This window comes from Pelobates fuscus, chromosome 4, assembly GCF_036172605.1.
Source record: "Pelobates fuscus isolate aPelFus1 chromosome 4, aPelFus1.pri, whole genome shotgun sequence".
Taxonomy (NCBI): domain Eukaryota; kingdom Metazoa; phylum Chordata; class Amphibia; order Anura; family Pelobatidae; genus Pelobates; species Pelobates fuscus.
The window spans coordinates 36,365,951-36,386,545 of NC_086320.1; the positions used below are offsets into that span (position 1 = coordinate 36,365,951).

The 20,595-nt window shown below is 46.8% G+C and overlaps 1 protein-coding gene across 3 annotated transcripts in view; it reads left to right on the top strand.

Moving 5' to 3' along the window:
- Nucleotides 1-20,595, top strand: part of MTSS1 (MTSS I-BAR domain containing 1) — a 172,584-nt gene that overhangs the window by 130,521 nt on the left and 21,468 nt on the right. For all 3 annotated transcript variants that reach the window (XM_063451082.1, XM_063451084.1, XM_063451083.1), the window contains exon 5: nucleotides 13,472-13,563. In XM_063451082.1, the coding sequence (XP_063307152.1) occupies nucleotides 13,472-13,563 (92 nt within the window). The remainder of the gene's footprint in view (nucleotides 1-13,471; nucleotides 13,564-20,595) is intronic.

Here is a 20,595-nt window from a genome sequence, read left to right on the forward strand (position 1 = left end):
GGTCAGGTCATTATGAGTATACCGTCATGCCATTTGGGCTTTGCAATGCCCCAGCAGTGTTCCAAGAATTTATTAATGATGTCTTAAGGGACTTTATTCACTCATTTGTTATTGTGTACTTGGATGACATTTTAATATATTCTACTGACATTCACGCTCATCACAGACATGTTACAACAGTTCTGAAGACCCTTCTTGCTAATGGTCTTTATTGCAAATTAGAAAAATGTCTATTCGACCAGTCCGAGGTCCAGTTTCTAGGGTATTTGATTTCCGCCGAGGGTTTTCGGATGGATCCCCAGAAGCTCGCTGCAGTCATAGAATGGCCTCTGCCGCAAGGTCTAAAAGCCATCCAGCGTTTTCTGGGTTTCTCTAATTATTATAGACGTTTTATCAAAGGTTTTTCGTCTATAGTAGCGCCTATTACTCGTATGACTAAAAAGGATGGCAATACACGTGTCTGGTCTACTGAGGCACTTCAGGCTTTTGACTTTCTTAAAACTACGTTCGCCTCTGCCCCTATTTTACAGCATCCTGTCCCCTCATTGCCATATATACTTGAGGTTGATGCTTCCGATATAGGGGTAGGTGCTGTCTTATCCCAAAGAGAGTCTCCTGACAAGCCATTGCATCCTTGTGGATTCTTTTCTAAACAAATGTCCAAGGCAGAGAGGAATTATGATGTGGGTAATCGCGAACTCCTTGCTATCATTTTAGCACTCAAAGAATGGAGACATTTGCTAGAAGGAACTAAGGATCCTATTCTCATATTTACAGATCATAAGAACCTATCCTACCTTAGCGAAGCTAAAAGATTGTCTTCAAGGCAGGCTAGGTGGTCACTGTTCTTGTCTCATTTTAATTATATAATCACTTATAGGCCAGGTGACCGGAACACCAAAGCGGACGCTCTGTCCAGACAATTCGAGACTATTGACAAACAGGAGATTGATGTCACTCCTGTCATTCCCCCAGACAGGATAATAGCAACTACTATATTGTCTATTTCCTCGTCCCTCTTGCAGGCCATACAAGCGAAACAAGGCATGGCACCCAGCGAGAGGCCTAATGATAAATTGTTCGTTGACATTCCCGAGAGACGGGATATTCTGTCACTTTATCACGATACTAAGACTGCTGGACATCCTGGTATTTCCAAAACAGTGTCAGCCGTTTCTCGGTATTTCTGGTGGGATACCTTACGTAAGGATGTTACTGACTATATAAGTGCTTGTACTACTTGTGCATGTATGAAAACTTCTCGTAGAGTTCCTTGTGGGCTGTTGCATCCGTTACCCGTTCCCGAGAGACCTTGGTCTAATCTATCAATGGATTTTATTGTTGAATTACCCCCTTCGAATGGTAACACAGTCATCCTAATGATAGTAGATCGGTTTTCCAAAATGGCTCACTTTGTGTCTCTTCGCAAGTTGCCCACTTCCAAGGAATTGGCTCTTATCTTCGCTAGAGAAGTGTTTCGATTACATGGTATTCCCTTATCTATTGTATCCGATAGGGGTAGCCAATTTGTTTCCAGGTTCTGGAAAGCCTTTTGTTCGGAGATGGGTATTTCCCTCTCATTTTCTTCCGCTTACCATCCCCAGTCTAATGGAGCTGCTGAACGTGCCAACCAGTCTCTTGAGCAGTACCTCCGTTGTTTTGTGTCTCACCATCAGGACAATTGGTCTGACCTGCTTCCTTGGGCTGAATTTGCTCGGAATAATGCCACTCATGATTCTTCCGGCAAGAGCCCTTTTTACGTTGTCTATGGCCAGCATCCCGTTGTTCTTCCGGCTGCATTCTCCTCACAGGGCATGCCAGTTCTGGATGAGCATTTGGCTGGTTTGCGTAATACTTGGGAGCAGGTTCAGCGTTCTTTGGTGGACTCTGCTGCCCGCCAGAAGGCTCAGGCTGACAAGCATCGCAGAGCGGCTCCTTCCTATGTTGTGGGGGACAGGGTTTTGCTTTCCACACGGAATATTCGCCTCCGGGTGCCTTCTATGAAATTGGCTCCCCGCTTCATTGGTCCTTATCGCATTATACATAAGGTTAATCCCGTTTCTTATGCCTTGGGTCTGCCTAAGAATCTGCGTATACCCAATGTATTTCACACCTCTTTGTTGAAGCCTTACGTACGCAACCGCTATACCCGGCATACTCCCCCTCCCCCTCCTGTCTCTGTGGAGGGTCATGAGGAGTTCGAAGTATCTGCTGTTATTGACTCTCGTTTTCTTAGGGGTCGGCTTCAGTACTTGGTACATTGGAAGGGTTATGGGCCTGAGGAGCGCAGTTGGATTTCTGCGGATGCTGTTCATGCTCCCCGCCTTGTACGTTCTTTCCATTCGCGTTTTCCTGCCAGGCCTGGTCCTGCCCGCCCGGAGGGCGTGTCCTCAGGGGGGGGTACTGTAGCGGTACTTACCCTATCCGGGGGCCGGACGCGGTCCTCTCTTCAAGCCGCGCGCGGTCCTGCGGCTGCACGAGCCGCGCGCGGCTCGTCCGACTGTTCAGACAGGAAGGCGGGCAGTGACCGCGAGAAGCGGTCACGTGTCCCGCCTGCAGCTAAGAGCGCGCCGCGAATCTCGGGCGCGCTCTTAAAGAGACAGTGGGAGCCTAAATTGCAAAAAGGCTCCCATTGGCTCCTGTCATGCCAATCACCCCATACACTTACCTGTTGGGGGAGTGGAAGTGACAGGAGCCAATCATATTAGTTTGAAGGCTACTTATACTTACCCTTTTCCCTTAGTTCCTTGCCCTATCGTGGTTTCTGCTACAGTTCCCTTTAGTGCTTGTTGTGTTCAGTTGTGTTTCTCCGTATTTGACCTTGGCTTTGTATTCTGACTTCGTTTTCGCTTTATCCTATTCTGTACTGTTTGCCGGCTTGCTGATTCCTGTGTACCAGTCCCCGGCTAGTTTTCGTTTACGCTGTCTCTTTGTGCCCTTGACCTCGGATCGTTCCTGACTCTGTCTTATCCTATTACGTCGAGTCCGGCCACTCTAAGGTCCGGTAGACGTATCTCTCCTCTGTACTGTCTTCTGTTAGGCTGGATCCTGCGTGTAGGGGTATATACTCGTTACACCATGCTGCTGGATTGGCTTGGTTCAAAGCACGGGCTCTATCCTCTAATGCTTTAATGGCTGCTTGATTTATTCTTGTCCTTTCCTCATTGTTAAATAAAGTCATTAGTAACTGCTGGCAATCAGCCCATGTCGGATTATGCGTCTGTACTATTGAGGTGAACAGATCAGTCATAGCTTGTGGTTTCTCAGTATACGAGGAATTATGGGTCTTCCAGTTTAAAAGATCGGTTGTGGTAAATGGGACATATACGAAGACTGGGTCAGCGTGTGCCATTTGACCTGCGGCATCGATATAAGCTGACCCGGGATTCAGACGAAGAGGCATCTGATAGTGCTTTAATTGTTGGGCACCAGTCAACTGTCGGGTTTGGATGGGGCTACGTAGAGAGGCGTCAGTCATGGGTTCCGGTCGGGGAGAGATAGGGTATGGGGATGTGGGAGGTTGGTTTTGGGAAAAGGTAGTGAATAGAACACTTCGGGCCGAGCTAGATGAAGCTTGACCGGAAGTCTGAAGTGGCGCCAAATCAGGATATTCATTTTTAATGGAGGTTGGTCTATCTGGTTCCGGAAGGGGGGATTTAGTACGAGGGGGGGTGGATCCTGCACTGGAGGAGGAAGCGGAAGTGGATGGGGGTAGTGAGGGAAGGGTTACAGGACTTCCTGCGTTTGCGTCACTTCTTCTTAACGGAAAGTAAGGGGGCGGCAAAGGGATCTCGGACTCAGGGGGCGTGTCCAAAATGGGCCTAACACCAGCCCTAGTGGACGAACAAGTCCTAGCTACCATGAGGCGACACTGTTCCTCGTGGCATGTCCGGAGCCATTTTGGCGAGTCATTTACGGCCTGTCTCCAACAATCAATATAAGGAAACTGGCCGTAAAGTTCAGGCCTACCTGATACAGCCACGTGTAAGCGCTGTACCAGAGTTGGATCCAAACTGCCACGTGGCGGCCATGCCGCAACCAAAGTAGGCCACTCCCTAGTGCACAAAGTGACCAAACGTACAGGGGACATCTTAACCCCAAAATCACAAACTTTGAATCCCTTTTTAAAATTCTTAACCATACATCCTAAGGGATCCGGAATCGTTGACTGCGACGCACCCATACTTAACAGTGGAACGTCGTCGACAACGATTACTATACACGCGTACTATTCAACAGTCACACCCGTTTCCTCTGGCAACAGCACCACGTGGTATGGTTACCAAGTGAAACGTACACAATAACAATAAACACTCAGGGAATTCCCGTACACACACAGCTGCTACACCAGTCACTATATAATCAATATTATGCCCTTTGGCGTAACTACACAGTCACCCACGCTATAATTCTCTATATACGAATTACCCGTCTATAACACACCCCAGTAACATCGTCTTTTACAAATAGCGGTTACAGTACGGTTAGCATAGGTCAAAGCACAAGTTAAGGTCACAATACAATTATTAGTGGTTATGGTGTTAAACATGCAATGGACGACAATGATTAGTACTTATTATATAATGTCAGTAAATATACAGGGTTATGGTACCGTGCACTATAATACAGCAACACACTATTAACACTCTCGCTAGACGGCTGAGCTCGCGCTATCTAACAAGATATACACTTTACTAAACAATCGTTAACACATTTACAATTCCCAACTAAACTATTGGCCAGTACCTTGAATGGACTACCTAAAACTATATACACCCGTTTTGGTTAGCCACACTGCCCAATCACCACATATACATAGCGAGCTAGAGATCCGAATTTACACAGGCGCCTCTTAGTCGCACTATACAACGAGCTAGAGATCCGAATTTACACAGGCGCCTCTTAGTCGTACTATCAAAAGTCTAGTGGGTTCCAAATTTACACGCCTTCCCACTTAGCCCAGATAGGATGAGAACTAGCGAACCGAATTTACACAGGCGCCGCTTAGTCTCCCGGTCCCTCCGACCTAGCGAACGTAATATACACCCTAGAACGCTAGTCTAGACAAGACACCGGTGTCCGGCTAGGGCTATCTTACACCAGGACCCCGCCTGACTAACCAAATCAAACGGTCTGACTAAAGAGCGTTCGATCGAGCGGTGCGCCTTCGCTCCTTCCCTCCGACAGAGGGGGCAGATACAGATTCAAAAACCCCTTTGGGCCTACCGCACAATCGGTATACCCCTAGCGGGTCCTGCCGTCTAAAACAGCAGTTATCTTACCTCCTCGTTCCTGAACCTGAGTTCACACTCATCGACGGGGACACCCCAGCACTTCTCACGTAGAGGCCGATGATCTCCTGGACAACAGACCAGTGGCGCCGAGACGAAGGGAGGTCCACGCAGAAGTTCAGGGGTGCAGCCGTAGAGAACGTGGGCAAAGATAGACCGTCTCACGCCTCTGCCTCTCAGCTACCGTTGAACGATGAAATTCCCGGCCAATGCACCAAATGATACCGGAGAAACTGACGGAAGCCAAGCACAGAGAGATGGACACAGGTTTCTTCAGGAAGGAAGAGATTCTTTATTGGATCACCGATCGGGACTCAGAGGGACTAGCGTCACCAAAATACAGCAAAGTCTGAGTACTGAATACATAGAGTACATTCCTTATATAGCACTGTAGCTCCTCCCACAATTAACTACACCCACACATACCCTTAACCTATTTAATGAATAGAGTCTAAACTCATCCATCCGGTCTAACCACGTGGCTCATCTGATACAAAGGAGAGGGACGCGTAATTCCAGTTCTTACATTCCTGCACCTGGTCAGTACAGTGATGACAGTATCTTAGCTACGTGTAATTAACCAACTGATACTACAAACACATATACATACATATGCCTTGTGGCAATCTTAGCCTGCTAAACTTGTATTTTACTGGAATTACATCACACCTCAACTAAAAGTTGTAGTTTTTGAATTTCTCATTTGCTTATATTTGAAAAAAATACATATTTTTTTTTTATACATTAAAGGAACAAACGTATTCCTGACCCTATAGTGTAGTGTTAAGCCACCATTTAGGTGACTTGACCCCCCCTTCCCCTCTCCCTTCCCCTCCTTAAAAGGTAGAAATCACAATAGGAAAAGCATTGGATTGGCTGAAATCAGCAAGGAGGCAGGATGGGGCAGGGACAAACGCCTTGGCCAATCAACACCTCCTCATAGAGATGCATTGAATCAATGCATCTCTATGAGGAAAGTTCAGCGTATCCATGCAGAGCGTGGAGACATTGAATGTCAGTCACACTGTGCAGCAACGCCCCAGGAAGCACTTCCAGTGGTTATCTGAGGAGTGGCCATTGGAGGTATTCATAGGGAGCAATGGTAAATACTGCCTTTTCTCTAAAAAAGGCAGTGTTTGCATTAAAATGACTGCAGAAAATGATTATACCAGAACAACTACAGCTTAATGACTTGGTGTCCCTTTAATAAAACAGACTGGGAGAAGACCTTGGGTTACCATAACCTTTTTTTTTTTTTTTTTTTGGTCTGTAACTTTGGATTGTTAAAGTTGTGACTGACACTGACAGCACTTATTAAAATTATATATAAAAAAAAATAAAAAAAATTAGGAATCCTATCCTCACACGTGAATTACATTGCTGGTGGTGCTGAACTACAAAAAAATAAAAATACATGCAATAGTTCCGAGAAAATACAAATAATGAATCTAAACATGCCATCATATGGCCATACTGTGCTCAGCCAATCAACTGCGACCATGTACCCCAATATAATATAGGTGAGTACTAAACTAATTCTATAAATGAGAGCTATATCGATCTGCATTACTTCGGAGTCGTTACTGGGTTTATATTATCAATGAAAATGATGATATAGTATCGGTCAGTCTGGAGAAATTCATTTTATGCTTCAGTTAAATTCCCCATGTGTTTGACAGTGAATTTGAATTTTGTTTCCCAAAAGTAGCCAGAAATGGAGAAATGATTTGCTTTCATTACATTTTCAGTTATTTTGGCCCAAAATTTGAATTCACATGTTTAGTGAATAATTGTTATTCTAGGCCCATAATTTCCCAGCCCCTGTATATTGACCTGCTAAATGGTATAAGTAAATATTCAGATATCGTTTCTGTCACATTTCCTGACTGCCTGCTCATACAGCAGGACATCATGTTAGTGTGTGTCAGGGTACCTGAGGCCTCTACCTCTAAGGGAGGTAGAGACTTGGTGGTGTATCCGTCCAGGCGAGCTGTTTCCTCCGTTCCTCGCGGTTCATCCAGTCACTTAAACACCGGCCGCGAGGAATCCACGTCCTTTTCTAGCAGGACGCTCAATACGTGACGTCATGACGCTAGCACGAGCAATCTGTCACTCAAGTGTCCGATATCCAATCGGTACTTGTCAGAGGCGTGATTTCCATCCAGAGCCAGGGTATTTAAGCTTACTCCTTACTTCAGCTCATTGCCCTGTCGTGGTTCTAGCTTGTCTAGTCACTCAGTGCTCTGGTATTCTAGTTTGCTCTTTTGGTTTTGACTCGGCTCGTTGTACTACCCTGTTTCTCTGTTATCCTTTGACCCGGCTTGTCTCTCGCTTATCTGTCTTCTCGTTCCCTCGACCTCGGCTTGTCTCTGACTATTCTTTACTCTCGGTACGTTAGTCCGGCCATTCTAAGGCCCGGTATACGTACCTTTCCACTCTTTGTACTCTGCGTGTTGGATCCCTGTCCCGATCCTGACATTACGACAGGGCCAATGGATCCTGCAGGTACAAACAGTCAGCTTGGTTCTTCGGATCCCAGGTTTGACGCCATGGAACATAGGATGGATCAGATGGCTTTGGCACTACAGGCACTTTTGTCTCGTGCTAGTAATCCACCTGAGGAGACACGTACTCCTTCTATCTCTCCTGCAGTCTCAGGTCTAGAGGTAGCCACTGTAGGTGCTTCTTCCCGTATTACCCCACCAGTACGTTATGGCGGGTCACCGGAGAAGTGTCGTGGCTTTCTAAACCAGATTAGCATCCATTTCGAATTACAACCCCGCTCTTATCCTACAGATAGAGCAAAGGTTGGATTTATTATTACTCTGCTCATTGAAAAAGCTTTGAGATGGGCCAATCCTTTATGGGAAAATGATAATCCACTAGTCTATAATTATAATGCCTTTGTAGCTGCGTTTAGAAGAACTTTTGACCCTCCTGGCAGAAAGGTCAATGCAGCTAGATTAATGTTGCGCCTTAAACAGGACAATCAAACACTTGTGGATTATGCACTAGAGTTCAGATCCTTGGCGGCAGAAGTTAAGTGGAACGAACAGGCTTATATAGATGTGTTTCTGAATGGGTTATCAGATGTAATTCTTGACGAGGTCGCTACTAGAGAACTCCCTGAAAATTTGGAGGATTTAATTTCTTTTATATCTCGTATTGATGAACGCTTAAGAGAGAGGCAGAACACTCGAGATAGGACCCGTAGACCCTCCTTTAAACTAGCGCCTACCTTTCAAATCTCTGAGTTCGAAGACTTACGTATTCCTGAACCTATGCAGATAGGCAGTACTCATCTCACTGAAAGGGAGAGACAGTACAGGAGAAGGGAAGGTTTATGTATGTATTGTGGAGTCAGGGGTCATTTACGCCTAAATTGTCCCAATCGTTCGGGAAACGCTCGCACCTAAGTTCCTCTAGAGGACAGGCCTTGGGTGTTTCTACTTTGTCCTCTATTCACAACTACAAGGAGCTCAGGCTTGTGTTACCCGTTTCTTTAAAATGGGAGAAGGGAGTAGTTAAGACTATGGCACTAATCGATTCTGGAGCTGCTGAGAGCTTTATAGATCAGGGTTTTGCTGCCAAGCATACTATTCCATCCCAGTTAAAAGAGACACCTCTGGCTGTCGAGGCCATCGATGGTAGACCGTTACTTGAGCCTGTTATTTTCCATGAGACCATACCGATTAACTTGACTGTTGGCATCCTGCATAAAGAGGATATATCCTTAATGCTCATTTCTTCTCCGTCTATTCCCATAGTCCTGGGGTACTCCTGGCTGAGGAGACACAACCCTATTATTAATTGGGAATCAGGGGAGATAGTTTCGTGGGGAGAGAATTGTCAAGAAAAATGCTTGCGGAAGGTCTTACCTCTTGGATTAACTAATACATCGAATACCTCTGACAATCCTACAGAGACACAAATTCCGCCTCAGTATCTAGATTTAAAGGCAGTCTTTGACAAAAAGAAAGCCGATACCTTACCCCCACACAGGTCCTTTGATTGCAAAATTAACCTACTCCCTGGTACCATGCCTCCCAGAGGTCATGTATACCCATTATCTATAAAGGAGAACTCAGTCCTAGAGGAATATATTCACGAGAATTTAGACAAGGGATTCATCAGGAGGTCCTCCTCCCCTGCCGGGGCTGGATTTTTTTTTGTTAAAAAGAAAGATGGTTCTTTGAGACCTTGTATTGATTATCGAGGCTTGAATAAGATAACCATTAAAAATGCCTACCCGATTCCCTTGATCACCGAACTCTTCGATCGTTTGAAGGGCTCTACAATTTTCACCAAGTTAGACCTCAGAGGGGCATATAACTTGGTGAGAATCCAGCAGGGACATGAGTGGATGACGGCATTCAATACTCGATATGGTCACTATGAATATACTGTCATGCCTTTTGGGTTATGCAATGCGCCAGCGGTATTCCAAGATCTGATTAATGAGGTTCTTAGGGAATTTCAGCAAGAGTGCGTCATTGTATACCTAGATGATATACTCATTCATTCTAGTGACATTGAGATTCATCACAAGCAAGTCAGGAGGGTTTTGCACAAGCTTCTCCAGCATGGCTTGTACTGCAAGTTGGAGAAATGTAGCTTTGATCAAACCCAGGTAACCTTTCTCGGCTATGTGATCTCTGGGGAGGGATTTAAGATGGATCCGGATAAGCTCCAATCCATTCTAGAGTGGCCTTTACCCACAGGTCTTAAAGCCATACAGAGATTTATTGGTTTTTCCAATTATTATAGGCGCTTTATTAAGGGCTATTCTTCCATTATTGCACCTATCACTAACATGACCAAACAGGGGGCTGACACTAAGAATTGGACTACTGAAGCTCTCCTTGCGTTCAAGACTCTCAAGGAGCTTTTCGCTTCCGCTCCAATTTTAGTTCACCCTGACACTTCTCTACCTTTTTTGCTCGAGGTAGACGCATCAGAGACTGGTTTAGGTGCTGTTCTATCTCAAAGGTTGGGTGTTGATAAACCATTACATCCATGTGGATTTTTCTCTAAAAAATTGACCGGTACTGAAAGCAGGTATGACATTGGTGACAGAGAATTACTAGCGGTTATCAAGGCTTTGAAAGAATGGAGACATTTATTGGAAGGTACATTACATCCTGTTACCATCCTGACAGACCACAAAAACTTGTCCTATATCGGAGAGGCCAAGCGTCTGTCCTCCAGGCAGGCTCGTTGGTCGTTGTTTCTTACCCATTTCAATTACGTTCTGACTTACAGACCTGGGTCAAAGAATTCTAAAGCCGATGCGCTATCTCGCCAATATGAACCCTCTGCTTCAGTTGAACCACTTTTGTCTTCCATTGTACCCAAATGCAATATTATTGCTAATACCAGTCTCAAAATTCATTCTCCGCTACTTGACCAGATCTTGAAGTCACAACATCTAGCTCCCGGAAACACTCCTGAGGGAAGAAACTTTGTTCCTCCTGAACTTCAACTGGAGCTCTTACAATGTTTTCATGAAAGTAAAATAGCTGGTCATCCTGGTATTCGCAAGACATACTCTCTGATATCCAAGGATTTCTGGTGGCCTTCACTTCGAAAGGATATTGAGGAGTTCGTCGCAGCTTGTGAGACTTGTGCCAAGACTAAACTACCTCATGCATCCCCATGTGGCCTGTTACACCCCTTGGACATTCCTGAGAAACCTTGGTCCTGTTTGTCCATAGACTTTATCGTTGATTTGCCTGCTTCCAAAAGACAGACTGTTATTCTCACGGTGGTGGATAGATTTACTAAGATGGCCCATTTCGTGCCATTACCTAAACTTCCGACTTCTCCTGAATTGGCGGAGATTTTTGCGAGAGAAGTTTTTCGCCTACATGGGATTCCTTCAGAGATTGTTTCTGATAGAGGTTCTCAATTTGTCTCGCGTTTCTGGAGATCCTTTTGTTCTCAAATGGGCATCAAATTGAACTTTTCCTCTGCCTATCACCCTCAGTCTAACGGAGCTGCTGAACGTACTAATCAAAAGATCGAACAGTATCTGCGTTGCTTTGTTTCCGAACACCAGGACGATTGGGTCGGTCTGATTCCTTGGGCGGAGTTCGCACACAATAACCTTGTTTGCGATTCAACTCGCTCTAGCCCTTTCTTCATGAACTATGGCTTTCATCCTTCGATTTTGCCTTCGGTTTCCTCTTCTCAGGGGATACCGTCGGTTGATGATCATGTCGCCAACCTGAAGAAATTATGGGATCAGACTCGACAAATTCTATTACATAGTTCCTCGCTGTTCAAGAAACACGCTGACAAACATAGAAGAGCGGCTCCTGTTTTTGTTCCTGGGGATAGGGTATGGTTGAGTACTAAGAATATTCGCCTAAAAGTTCCGTCCATGAAATTTGCTCCTCGCTACATAGGCCCTTACAGGGTTCTCACTCGTATCAATCCGGTTGCGTATCGCCTTGCTCTGCCACCTGCCTTACGCATTCCTAACTCTTTTCATGTCTCCTTGTTGAAACCCCTCATTTGCAACAAATTCTCCTCTAAGGTCCCCTCGCCTCGTCCTGTTCAGGTGGAGGGTCGGGAGGAGTACGAGGTCAGCTCCATCATTGACTCCAGAATTTCAAGGGGAAAATTGCAATATCTGGTCAACTGGAGGGGATATGGTCCTGAGGAGAGGAGTTGGGTACCTCAGGAGGACGTCCATGCTTCTCGCCTTCGCAGAGCATTTCACCTCCGCTTCCCATCTCGCCCCGGTTCATTCCGCCCGGTGGGCGTATCTGAGAGGGGGGGTACTGTCAGGGTACCTGAGGCCTCTACCTCTAAGGGAGGTAGAGACTTGGTGGTGTATCCGTCCAGGCGAGCTGTTTCCTCCGTTCCTCGCGGTTCATCCAGTCACTTAAACACCGGCCGCGAGGAATCCACGTCCTTTTCTAGCAGGACGCTCAATACGTGACGTCATGACGCTAGCACGAGCAATCTGTCACTCAAGTGTCCGATATCCAATCGGTACTTGTCAGAGGCGTGATTTCCATCCAGAGCCAGGGTATTTAAGCTTACTCCTTACTTCAGCTCATTGCCCTGTCGTGGTTCTAGCTTGTCTAGTCACTCAGTGCTCTGGTATTCTAGTTTGCTCTTTTGGTTTTGACTCGGCTCGTTGTACTACCCTGTTTCTCTGTTATCCTTTGACCCGGCTTGTCTCTCGCTTATCTGTCTTCTCGTTCCCTCGACCTCGGCTTGTCTCTGACTATTCTTTACTCTCGGTACGTTAGTCCGGCCATTCTAAGGCCCGGTATACGTACCTTTCCACTCTTTGTACTCTGCGTGTTGGATCCCTGTCCCGATCCTGACAGTGTGTCAGTAAAGGGAAATACAAAGGGGGAGATATAACAAAACAAATGTCTTTGTTGTGAAAAGTGGTGCAAAGTTGTAATAAATCTCCCCCACACCGTTTGTACGTGACAAAGAAAAAAACTGTCTGCCTTGATTGCTCCCTGTAACCCCTGTTTATTCAACGATACACTTAGCAGGCCTCACAACTGTCCTGATTTTGGCAAGACAGTCCCTATTTCAGAGTCCTGCCCAATGTTTGTTCTCTGGTGTTCACGCGTTTGAGGGGCAGCTTTGTAACTGCTCTAACTGTATGGTCTGCCGTGCTTGATTGGTCGACCTCCTGATGTAAACGACCTGCCTATATAATTGTATTTATTTCTGGTGGACCAGCCCCCTTTCTGGATAGAGGTAAAGGTATACACAGTTTGTTAAAAACCAGGGGAAAGCACCCAAAGGCTCCTTGCAACCTAACCACTATAATAAGCTACAGTTGTTATAGTAGTTGTAGTGGTTATGGTACTTCGACTATCCATTTGTTCTTCTATAGAAATAAATCCACAGAAAACTTTTTCATATTAAAACAAGTTAAGTGTTTTTAGTACATTTTAATGAGATTTTCTAATCTAAGAAAATGGACATAACATACAATCGTATATGCATATAAATAAAGTGAAATAAAGCAAATAAGTACTAAATGTAGAGGAACGTGTATAATGAATGATATATAGAAAGCATAACGTTATTGGAATGCTTTAATGTTGCACTGTGCTATTCTGGTGTAGTTGGCAAAGCATCATGGGAGTTGTAGCTGTAGAGCAGATGCTGACCGATTCCATGATTTCCTATTTCTTGATTAGCGCGTTAATCGACTGCTTGATCAACCCCCTGCAAGAGCAGATGGAGGAATGGAAGAAAGTTGCCACTCAGCTGGATAAAGATCATGCAAAAGGTAAATACCACCTCTTAGAAGAGACTATGTGTGTGTATAATGTATTTATTCTGTATAACAGACCCACAGAGTCTTCATGTCAGAGAGACACTTTGCCTGTGTCCCTCCCTGACCAGTCAGAGCCCACGGCCTATCTCTGACCAATCATTGCACAGAGTCCATCTCTGACCAATCAGATCCCCTGGGTCCATCTCTGACCAATCAGATCCCCTGGGTCCATCTCTGACCAATCAGATCCCCTGGGTCCATCTCTGACCAATCAGATCCCCTGGGTCCATCTCTGACCAATCAGATCCCCTGGGTCCATCTCTGACCAATCAGATCCCCTGGGTCCATCTCTGACCAATCAGATCCCCTGGGTCCATCTCTGACCAATCAGATCCCCTGGGTCCATCTCTGACCAATCAGATCCCCTGGGTCCATCTCTGACCAATCAGATCCCCTGGGTCCATCTCTGACCAATCAGATCCCCTGGGTCCATCTCTGACCAATCAGATCCCCTGGGTCCATCTCTGACCAATCAGATCCCCTGGGTCCATCTCTGACCAATCAGATCCCCTGGGTCCATCTCTGACCAATCAGATCCCCTGGGTCCATCTCTGACCAATCAGATCCCCTGGGTCCATCTCTGACCAATCAGATCCCCTGGGTCCATCTCTGACCAATCAGATCCCCTGGGTCCATCTCTGACCAATCAGATCCCCTGGGTCCATCTCTGACCAATCAGATCCCCTGGGTCCATCTCTGACCAATCAGATCCCCATGGGTCCATCTCTGACCAATCAGATCCCCATGGGTCCATCTCTGACCAATCAGATCCCCATGGGTCCATCTCTGACCAATCAGATCCCCATGGGTCCATCTCTGACCAATCAGATCCCCTGGGTCCATCTCTGACCAATCAGATCCCCTGGGTCCATCTCTGACCAATCAGATCCCCTGGGTCCATCTCTGACCAATCAGATCCCCTGGGTCCATCTCTGACCAATCAGATCCCCATGGGTCCATCTCTGACCAATCAGATCCCCATGGGTCCATCTCTGAACAATCAGATCCCCATGGGTCCATCTCTGAACAATCAGATCCCCATGGGTCCATCTCTGAACAATCAGATCCCCATGGGTCCATCTCTGAACAATCAGATCCCCATGGGTCCATCTCTGAACAATCAGATCCCCATGGGTCCATCTCTGAACAATCAGATCCCCATGGGTCCATCTCTGACTAATCAGATCCCCATGGGTCCATCTCTGACTAATCAGATCCCCATGGGTCCATCTCTGACTAATCAGAGCCCGGGGTCCATCTCTGACCAATCAGAGCCCGGGGTCCATCTCTGACCAATCAGAGCCCGGGGTCCATCTCTGACCAATCAGAGCCCGGGGTCCATCTCTGACCAATCAGATCCCCATGGGTCCATCTCTGACCAATCAGATCCCCATGGGTCCATCTCTGACCAATCAGATCCCCATGGGTCCATCTCTGACCAATCAGATCCCCATGGGTCCATCTCTGACTAATCAGATCCCCATGGGTCCATCTCTGACCAATCAGAGCCCGGGGTCCATCTCTGACCAATCAGAGCCCGGGGTCCATCTCTGACCAATCAGAGCCCGGGGTCCATCTCTGACCAATCAGAGCCCGGGGTCCATCTCTGACCAATCAGAGCCCGGGTCCATCTCTGACCAATCAGAGCCCGGGGTCCATCTCTGACCAATCAGAGCCCGGGGTCCATCTCTGACCAATCAGAGCCCGGGGTCCATCTCTGACCAATCAGAGCCCGGGGTCCATCTCTGACCAATCAGAGCCCGGGGTCCATCTCTGACCAATCAGAGCCCGGGGTCCATCTCTGACCAATCAGAGCCCGGGGTCCATCTCTGACCAATCAGAGCCCGGGGTCCATCTCTGACCAATCAGAGCCAGGGGTCCATCTCTGACCAATCAGAGCCAGGGGTCCATCTCTGACCAATCAGAGCCCGGGGTCCATCTCTGACCAATCAGAGCCCGGGGTCCATCTCTGACCAATCAGAGCCCGGGGTCCATCTCTGACCAATCAGAGCCCGGGGTCCATCTCTGACCAATCAGAGCCCGGGGTCCATCTCTGACCAATCAGAGCCCGGGGTCCATCTCTGACCAATCAGAGCCCGGGGTCCATCTCTGACCAATGAGAGCCCGGGGTCCATCTCTGACCAATCAGAGCCCCATGGGTCCATCTCTGACCAATCAGAGCCCCATGGGTCCATCTCTGACCAATCAGAGCCCCATGGGTCCATCTCTGACCAATCAGAGCCCCATGGGTCCATCTCTGACCAATCAGATCCCCATGGGTCCATCTCTGACTAATCAGATCCCCATGGGTCCATCTCTGACTAATCAGATCCCCATGGGTCCATCTCTGACTAATCAGATCCCCATGGGTCCATCTCTGACTAATCAGATCCCCATGGGTCCATCTCTGACTAATCAGATCCCCATGGGTCCATCTCTGACTAATCAGATCCCCATGGGTCCATCTCTGACTAATCAGATCCCCATGGGTCCATCTCTGACTAATCAGATCCCCATGGGTCCATCTCTGACTAATCAGATCCCCATGGGTCCATCTCTGACTAATCAGATCCCCATGGGTCCATCTCTGACTAATCAGATCCCCATGGGTCCATCTCTGTAACGAGTATATACCCCTACACGCAGGATCCAGCCTAACAGAAGACAGTACAGAGGAGAGATACGTCTACCGGACCTTAGAGTGGCCGGACTCGACGTAATAGGATAAGACAGAGTCAGGAACGATCCGAGGTCAAGGGCACAAAGAGACAGCGTAAACGAAAACTAGCCGGGGACTGGTACACAGGAATCAGCAAGCCGGCAAACAGTACAGAATAGGATAAAGCGAAAACGAAGTCAGAATACAAAGCCAAGGTCAAATACGGAGAAACACAACTGAACACAACAAGCACTAAAGGGAACTGTAGCAGAAACCACGATAGGGCAACGAACTAAGGGAAAAGGGTAAGTATAAGTAGCCTTCAAACTAATGTGATTGGCTCCTGTCACTTCCACTCCCCCAACAGGTAAGTGTATGGGGTGATTGGCATGACAGGAGCCAATGGGAGCCTTTTTGCAATTTAGGCTCCTACTGTCTCTTTAAGAGCGCGCCCGAGATTCGCGGCGCGCTCTTAGCTGCAGGCGGGACACGTGACCGCTTCTCGCGGTCACTGCCCGCCTTCCTGTCTGAACAGTCGGACGAGCCGCGCGCGGCTCGTGCAGCCGCAGGACCGCGCGCGGCTTGAAGAGAGGACCGCGTCCGGCCCCTGGATAAGGTAAGTACCGCTACAGTACCCCCCCCTGAGGACACGCCCTCCGGGCGGGCAGGACCAGGCCTGGCAGGAAAACGCGAATGGAAAGAACGTACAAGGCGGGGAGCATGAACAGCATCCGCAGAAATCCAACTGCGCTCCTCAGGCCCATAACCCTTCCAATGTACCAAGTACTGAAGCCGACCCCTAAGAAAACGAGAGTCAACAACAGCAGATACTTCGAACTCCTCATGACCCTCCACAGAGACAGGAGGGGGAGGGGGAGTATGCCGGGTATAGCGGTTGCGTACGTAAGGCTTCAACAAAGAGGTGTGAAATACATTGGGTATACGCAGATTCTTAGGCAGACCCAAGGCATAAGAAACGGGATTAACCTTATGTATAATGCGATAAGGACCAATGAAGCGGGGAGCCAATTTCATAGAAGGCACCCGGAGGCGAATATTCCGTGTGGAAAGCAAAACCCTGTCCCCCACAACATAGGAAGGAGCCGCTCTGCGATGCTTGTCAGCCTGAGCCTTCTGGCGGGCAGCAGAGTCCACCAAAGAACGCTGAACCTGCTCCCAAGTATTACGCAAACCAGCCAAATGCTCATCCAGAACTGGCATGCCCTGAGAGGAGAATGCAGCCGGAAGAACAACGGGATGCTGGCCATAGACAACGTAAAAAGGGCTTTTGCCGGAAGAATCATGAGTGGCATTATTCCGAGCAAATTCAGCCCAAGGAAGCAGGTCAGACCAATTGTCCTGATGGTGAGACACAAAACAACGGAGGTACTGCTCAAGAGACTGGTTGGCACGTTCAGCAGCTCCATTAGACTGGGGATGGTAAGCGGAAGAAAATGAGAGGGAAATACCCATCTCCGAACAAAAGGCTTTCCAGAACCTGGAAATAAATTGGCTACCCCTATCGGATACAATAGATAAGGGAATACCATGTAATCGAAACACTTCTCTAGCGAAGATAAGAGCCAATTCCTTGGAAGTGGGCAACTTGCGAAGAGACACAAAGTGAGCCATTTTGGAAAACCGATCTACTATCATTAGGATGACTGTGTTACCATTCGAAGGGGGTAATTCAACAATAAAATCCATTGATAGATTAGACCAAGGTCTCTCGGGAACGGGCAACGGATGCAACAGCCCACAAGGAACTCTACGAGAGGTTTTCATACATGCACAAGTAGTACAAGCACTTATATAGTCAGTAACATCCTTACGTAAGGTATCCCACCAGAAATACCGAGAAACGGCTGACACTGTTTTGGAAATACCAGGATGTCCAGCAGTCTTAGTATCGTGATAAAGTGACAGAATATCCCGTCTCTCGGGAATGTCAACGAACAATTTATCATTAGGCCTCTCGCTGGGTGCCATGCCTTGTTTCGCTTGTATGGCCTGCAAGAGGGACGAGGAAATAGACAATATAGTAGTTGCTATTATCCTGTCTGGGGGAATGACAGGAGTGACATCAATCTCCTGTTTGTCAATAGTCTCGAATTGTCTGGACAGAGCGTCCGCTTTGGTGTTCCGGTCACCTGGCCTATAGGTGATTATATAATTAAAATGAGACAAGAACAGTGACCACCTAGCCTGCCTTGAAGACAATCTTTTAGCTTCGCTAAGGTAGGATAGGTTCTTATGATCTGTAAATATGAGAATAGGATCCTTAGTTCCTTCTAGCAAATGTCTCCATTCTTTGAGTGCTAAAATGATAGCAAGGAGTTCGCGATTACCCACATCATAATTCCTCTCTGCCTTGGCCATTTGTTTAGAAAAGAAGCCACAAGGATGCAATGGCTTGTCAGGAGACTCTCTTTGGGATAAGACAGCACCTACCCCTATATCGGAAGCATCAACCTCAAGTATATATGGCAATGAGGGGACAGGATGCTGTAAAATAGGGGCAGAGGCGAACGTAGTTTTAAGAAAGTCAAAAGCCTGAAGTGCCTCAGTAGACCAGACACGTGTATTGCCATCCTTTTTAGTCATACGAGTTATAGGCGCTACTATAGACGAAAAACCTTTGATAAAACGTCTATAATAATTAGAGAAACCCAGAAAACGCTGGATGGCTTTCAGACCTTGCGGCAGAGGCCATTCTATGACTGCAGCGAGCTTCTGGGGATCCATCCGAAAACCCTCGGCGGAAATCAAATACCCTAAAAACTGGACCTCGGACTGGTCGAATAGACATTTTTCTAATTTGCAATAAAGACCATTAGCAAGAAGGGTCTTCAGAACTGTTGTAACATGTCTGTGATGAGCGTGAATGTCAGTAGAATATATTAAAATGTCATCCAAGTACACAATAACAAATGAGTGAATAAAGTCCCTTAAGACATCATTAATAAATTCTTGGAACACTGCTGGGGCATTGCAAAGCCCAAATGGCATGACGGTATACTCATAATGACCTGACCGAGTGTTAAAGGCTGTCTTCCATTCGTGGTCCTTTTTAATACGTATCAAATTGTATGCTCCTCTAAGATCTAATTTGGTGAATACCGTAGCATGTTTGAGCCTGTCAAACAATTCTGTTATTAGAGGTATAGGGTAAGCATTTTTGATGGTGATCTTGTTAAGACCTCTATAATCAATGCAAGGTCTTAAATCACCTTCTTTCTTTGATACAAAGAAGAACCCCGCTCCAGCCGGAGAAGAGGATCTTCTAATAAATCCCTTGTCTAATGACTCTTTAATGTACTCCTCCATGACACGGTTTTCTTGAACCGATAGGGGGTACACCCTGCCCTTAGGAGGTATAGTACCAGGCAACAAATCAATAGCACAATCGTAGGGTCTGTGAGGCGGTAATTTGTCAGCCTCTCTTTTATCAAAGACAGTCTTTAAAGTTAAATACTGAGAGGGTATTGTCGTAGATAAAGGAGGAACAGTAGGAACGTTAATAGAATTCACAGGCGTGACTTCAATAGTACATGACTCATGGCAGGCTTCACTCCATGATTTTATCTGCCCTGTCTCCCAGTCAAAAATGGGATTGTGGGCACGTAACCATGGATACCCTAACACCAACTGTGAAGAGGGAGAGGTGATGACCTGGAACCGAATGGTTTCATAGTGTAGAACCCCTGTGTACATGTGTAGCGGTGCAGTCTCGTGAGTAACAACAGGAGATATCAATGGTCTACCATCTATGGCCTCAACGGCCAAGGGTATCTCCTTCTCTCTGATGGGAATATTGTTTCTCTTTACAAAACCAGAGTCTATAAAGTTCTCGGCTGCCCCAGAATCAACCAGGGCGTCTATGTTTTCAACCATACAACTCTCTCCCATATGTAAAGAAACAGGGAGAAGCAGTCGGTTAGGAGGCAATGTAGGAGACTTAGAAATCACACCCAAGGCCAGTCCCCTATAAGGTCTTAGGTGCGAGAGTTTTCCGGGAGCAGAGGACACTCCTTTACCATATGGTCTCTCTTACCACAATATAGGCAGAGTCCCTCCCTTCTCCTATGTAATTTCTCAGTATCTGAGAGTTTGGCAACCCCTAATTGCATAGGTTCCTCTTCAGATACTTTAACACTCTCCGGTATATTAACTCTGGGTTGAATAGGTGTAACAAAACGTCTATTCCTGTTCTTAGTATAGAGCCTGTCACGAATCCTATTATCTATATCGATGAGGTAGTCAATAAGGTCCTCTAAGGCAATAGGAAGCTCCTTAGCTGCTACCTCATCCAATATAGAGTCTGA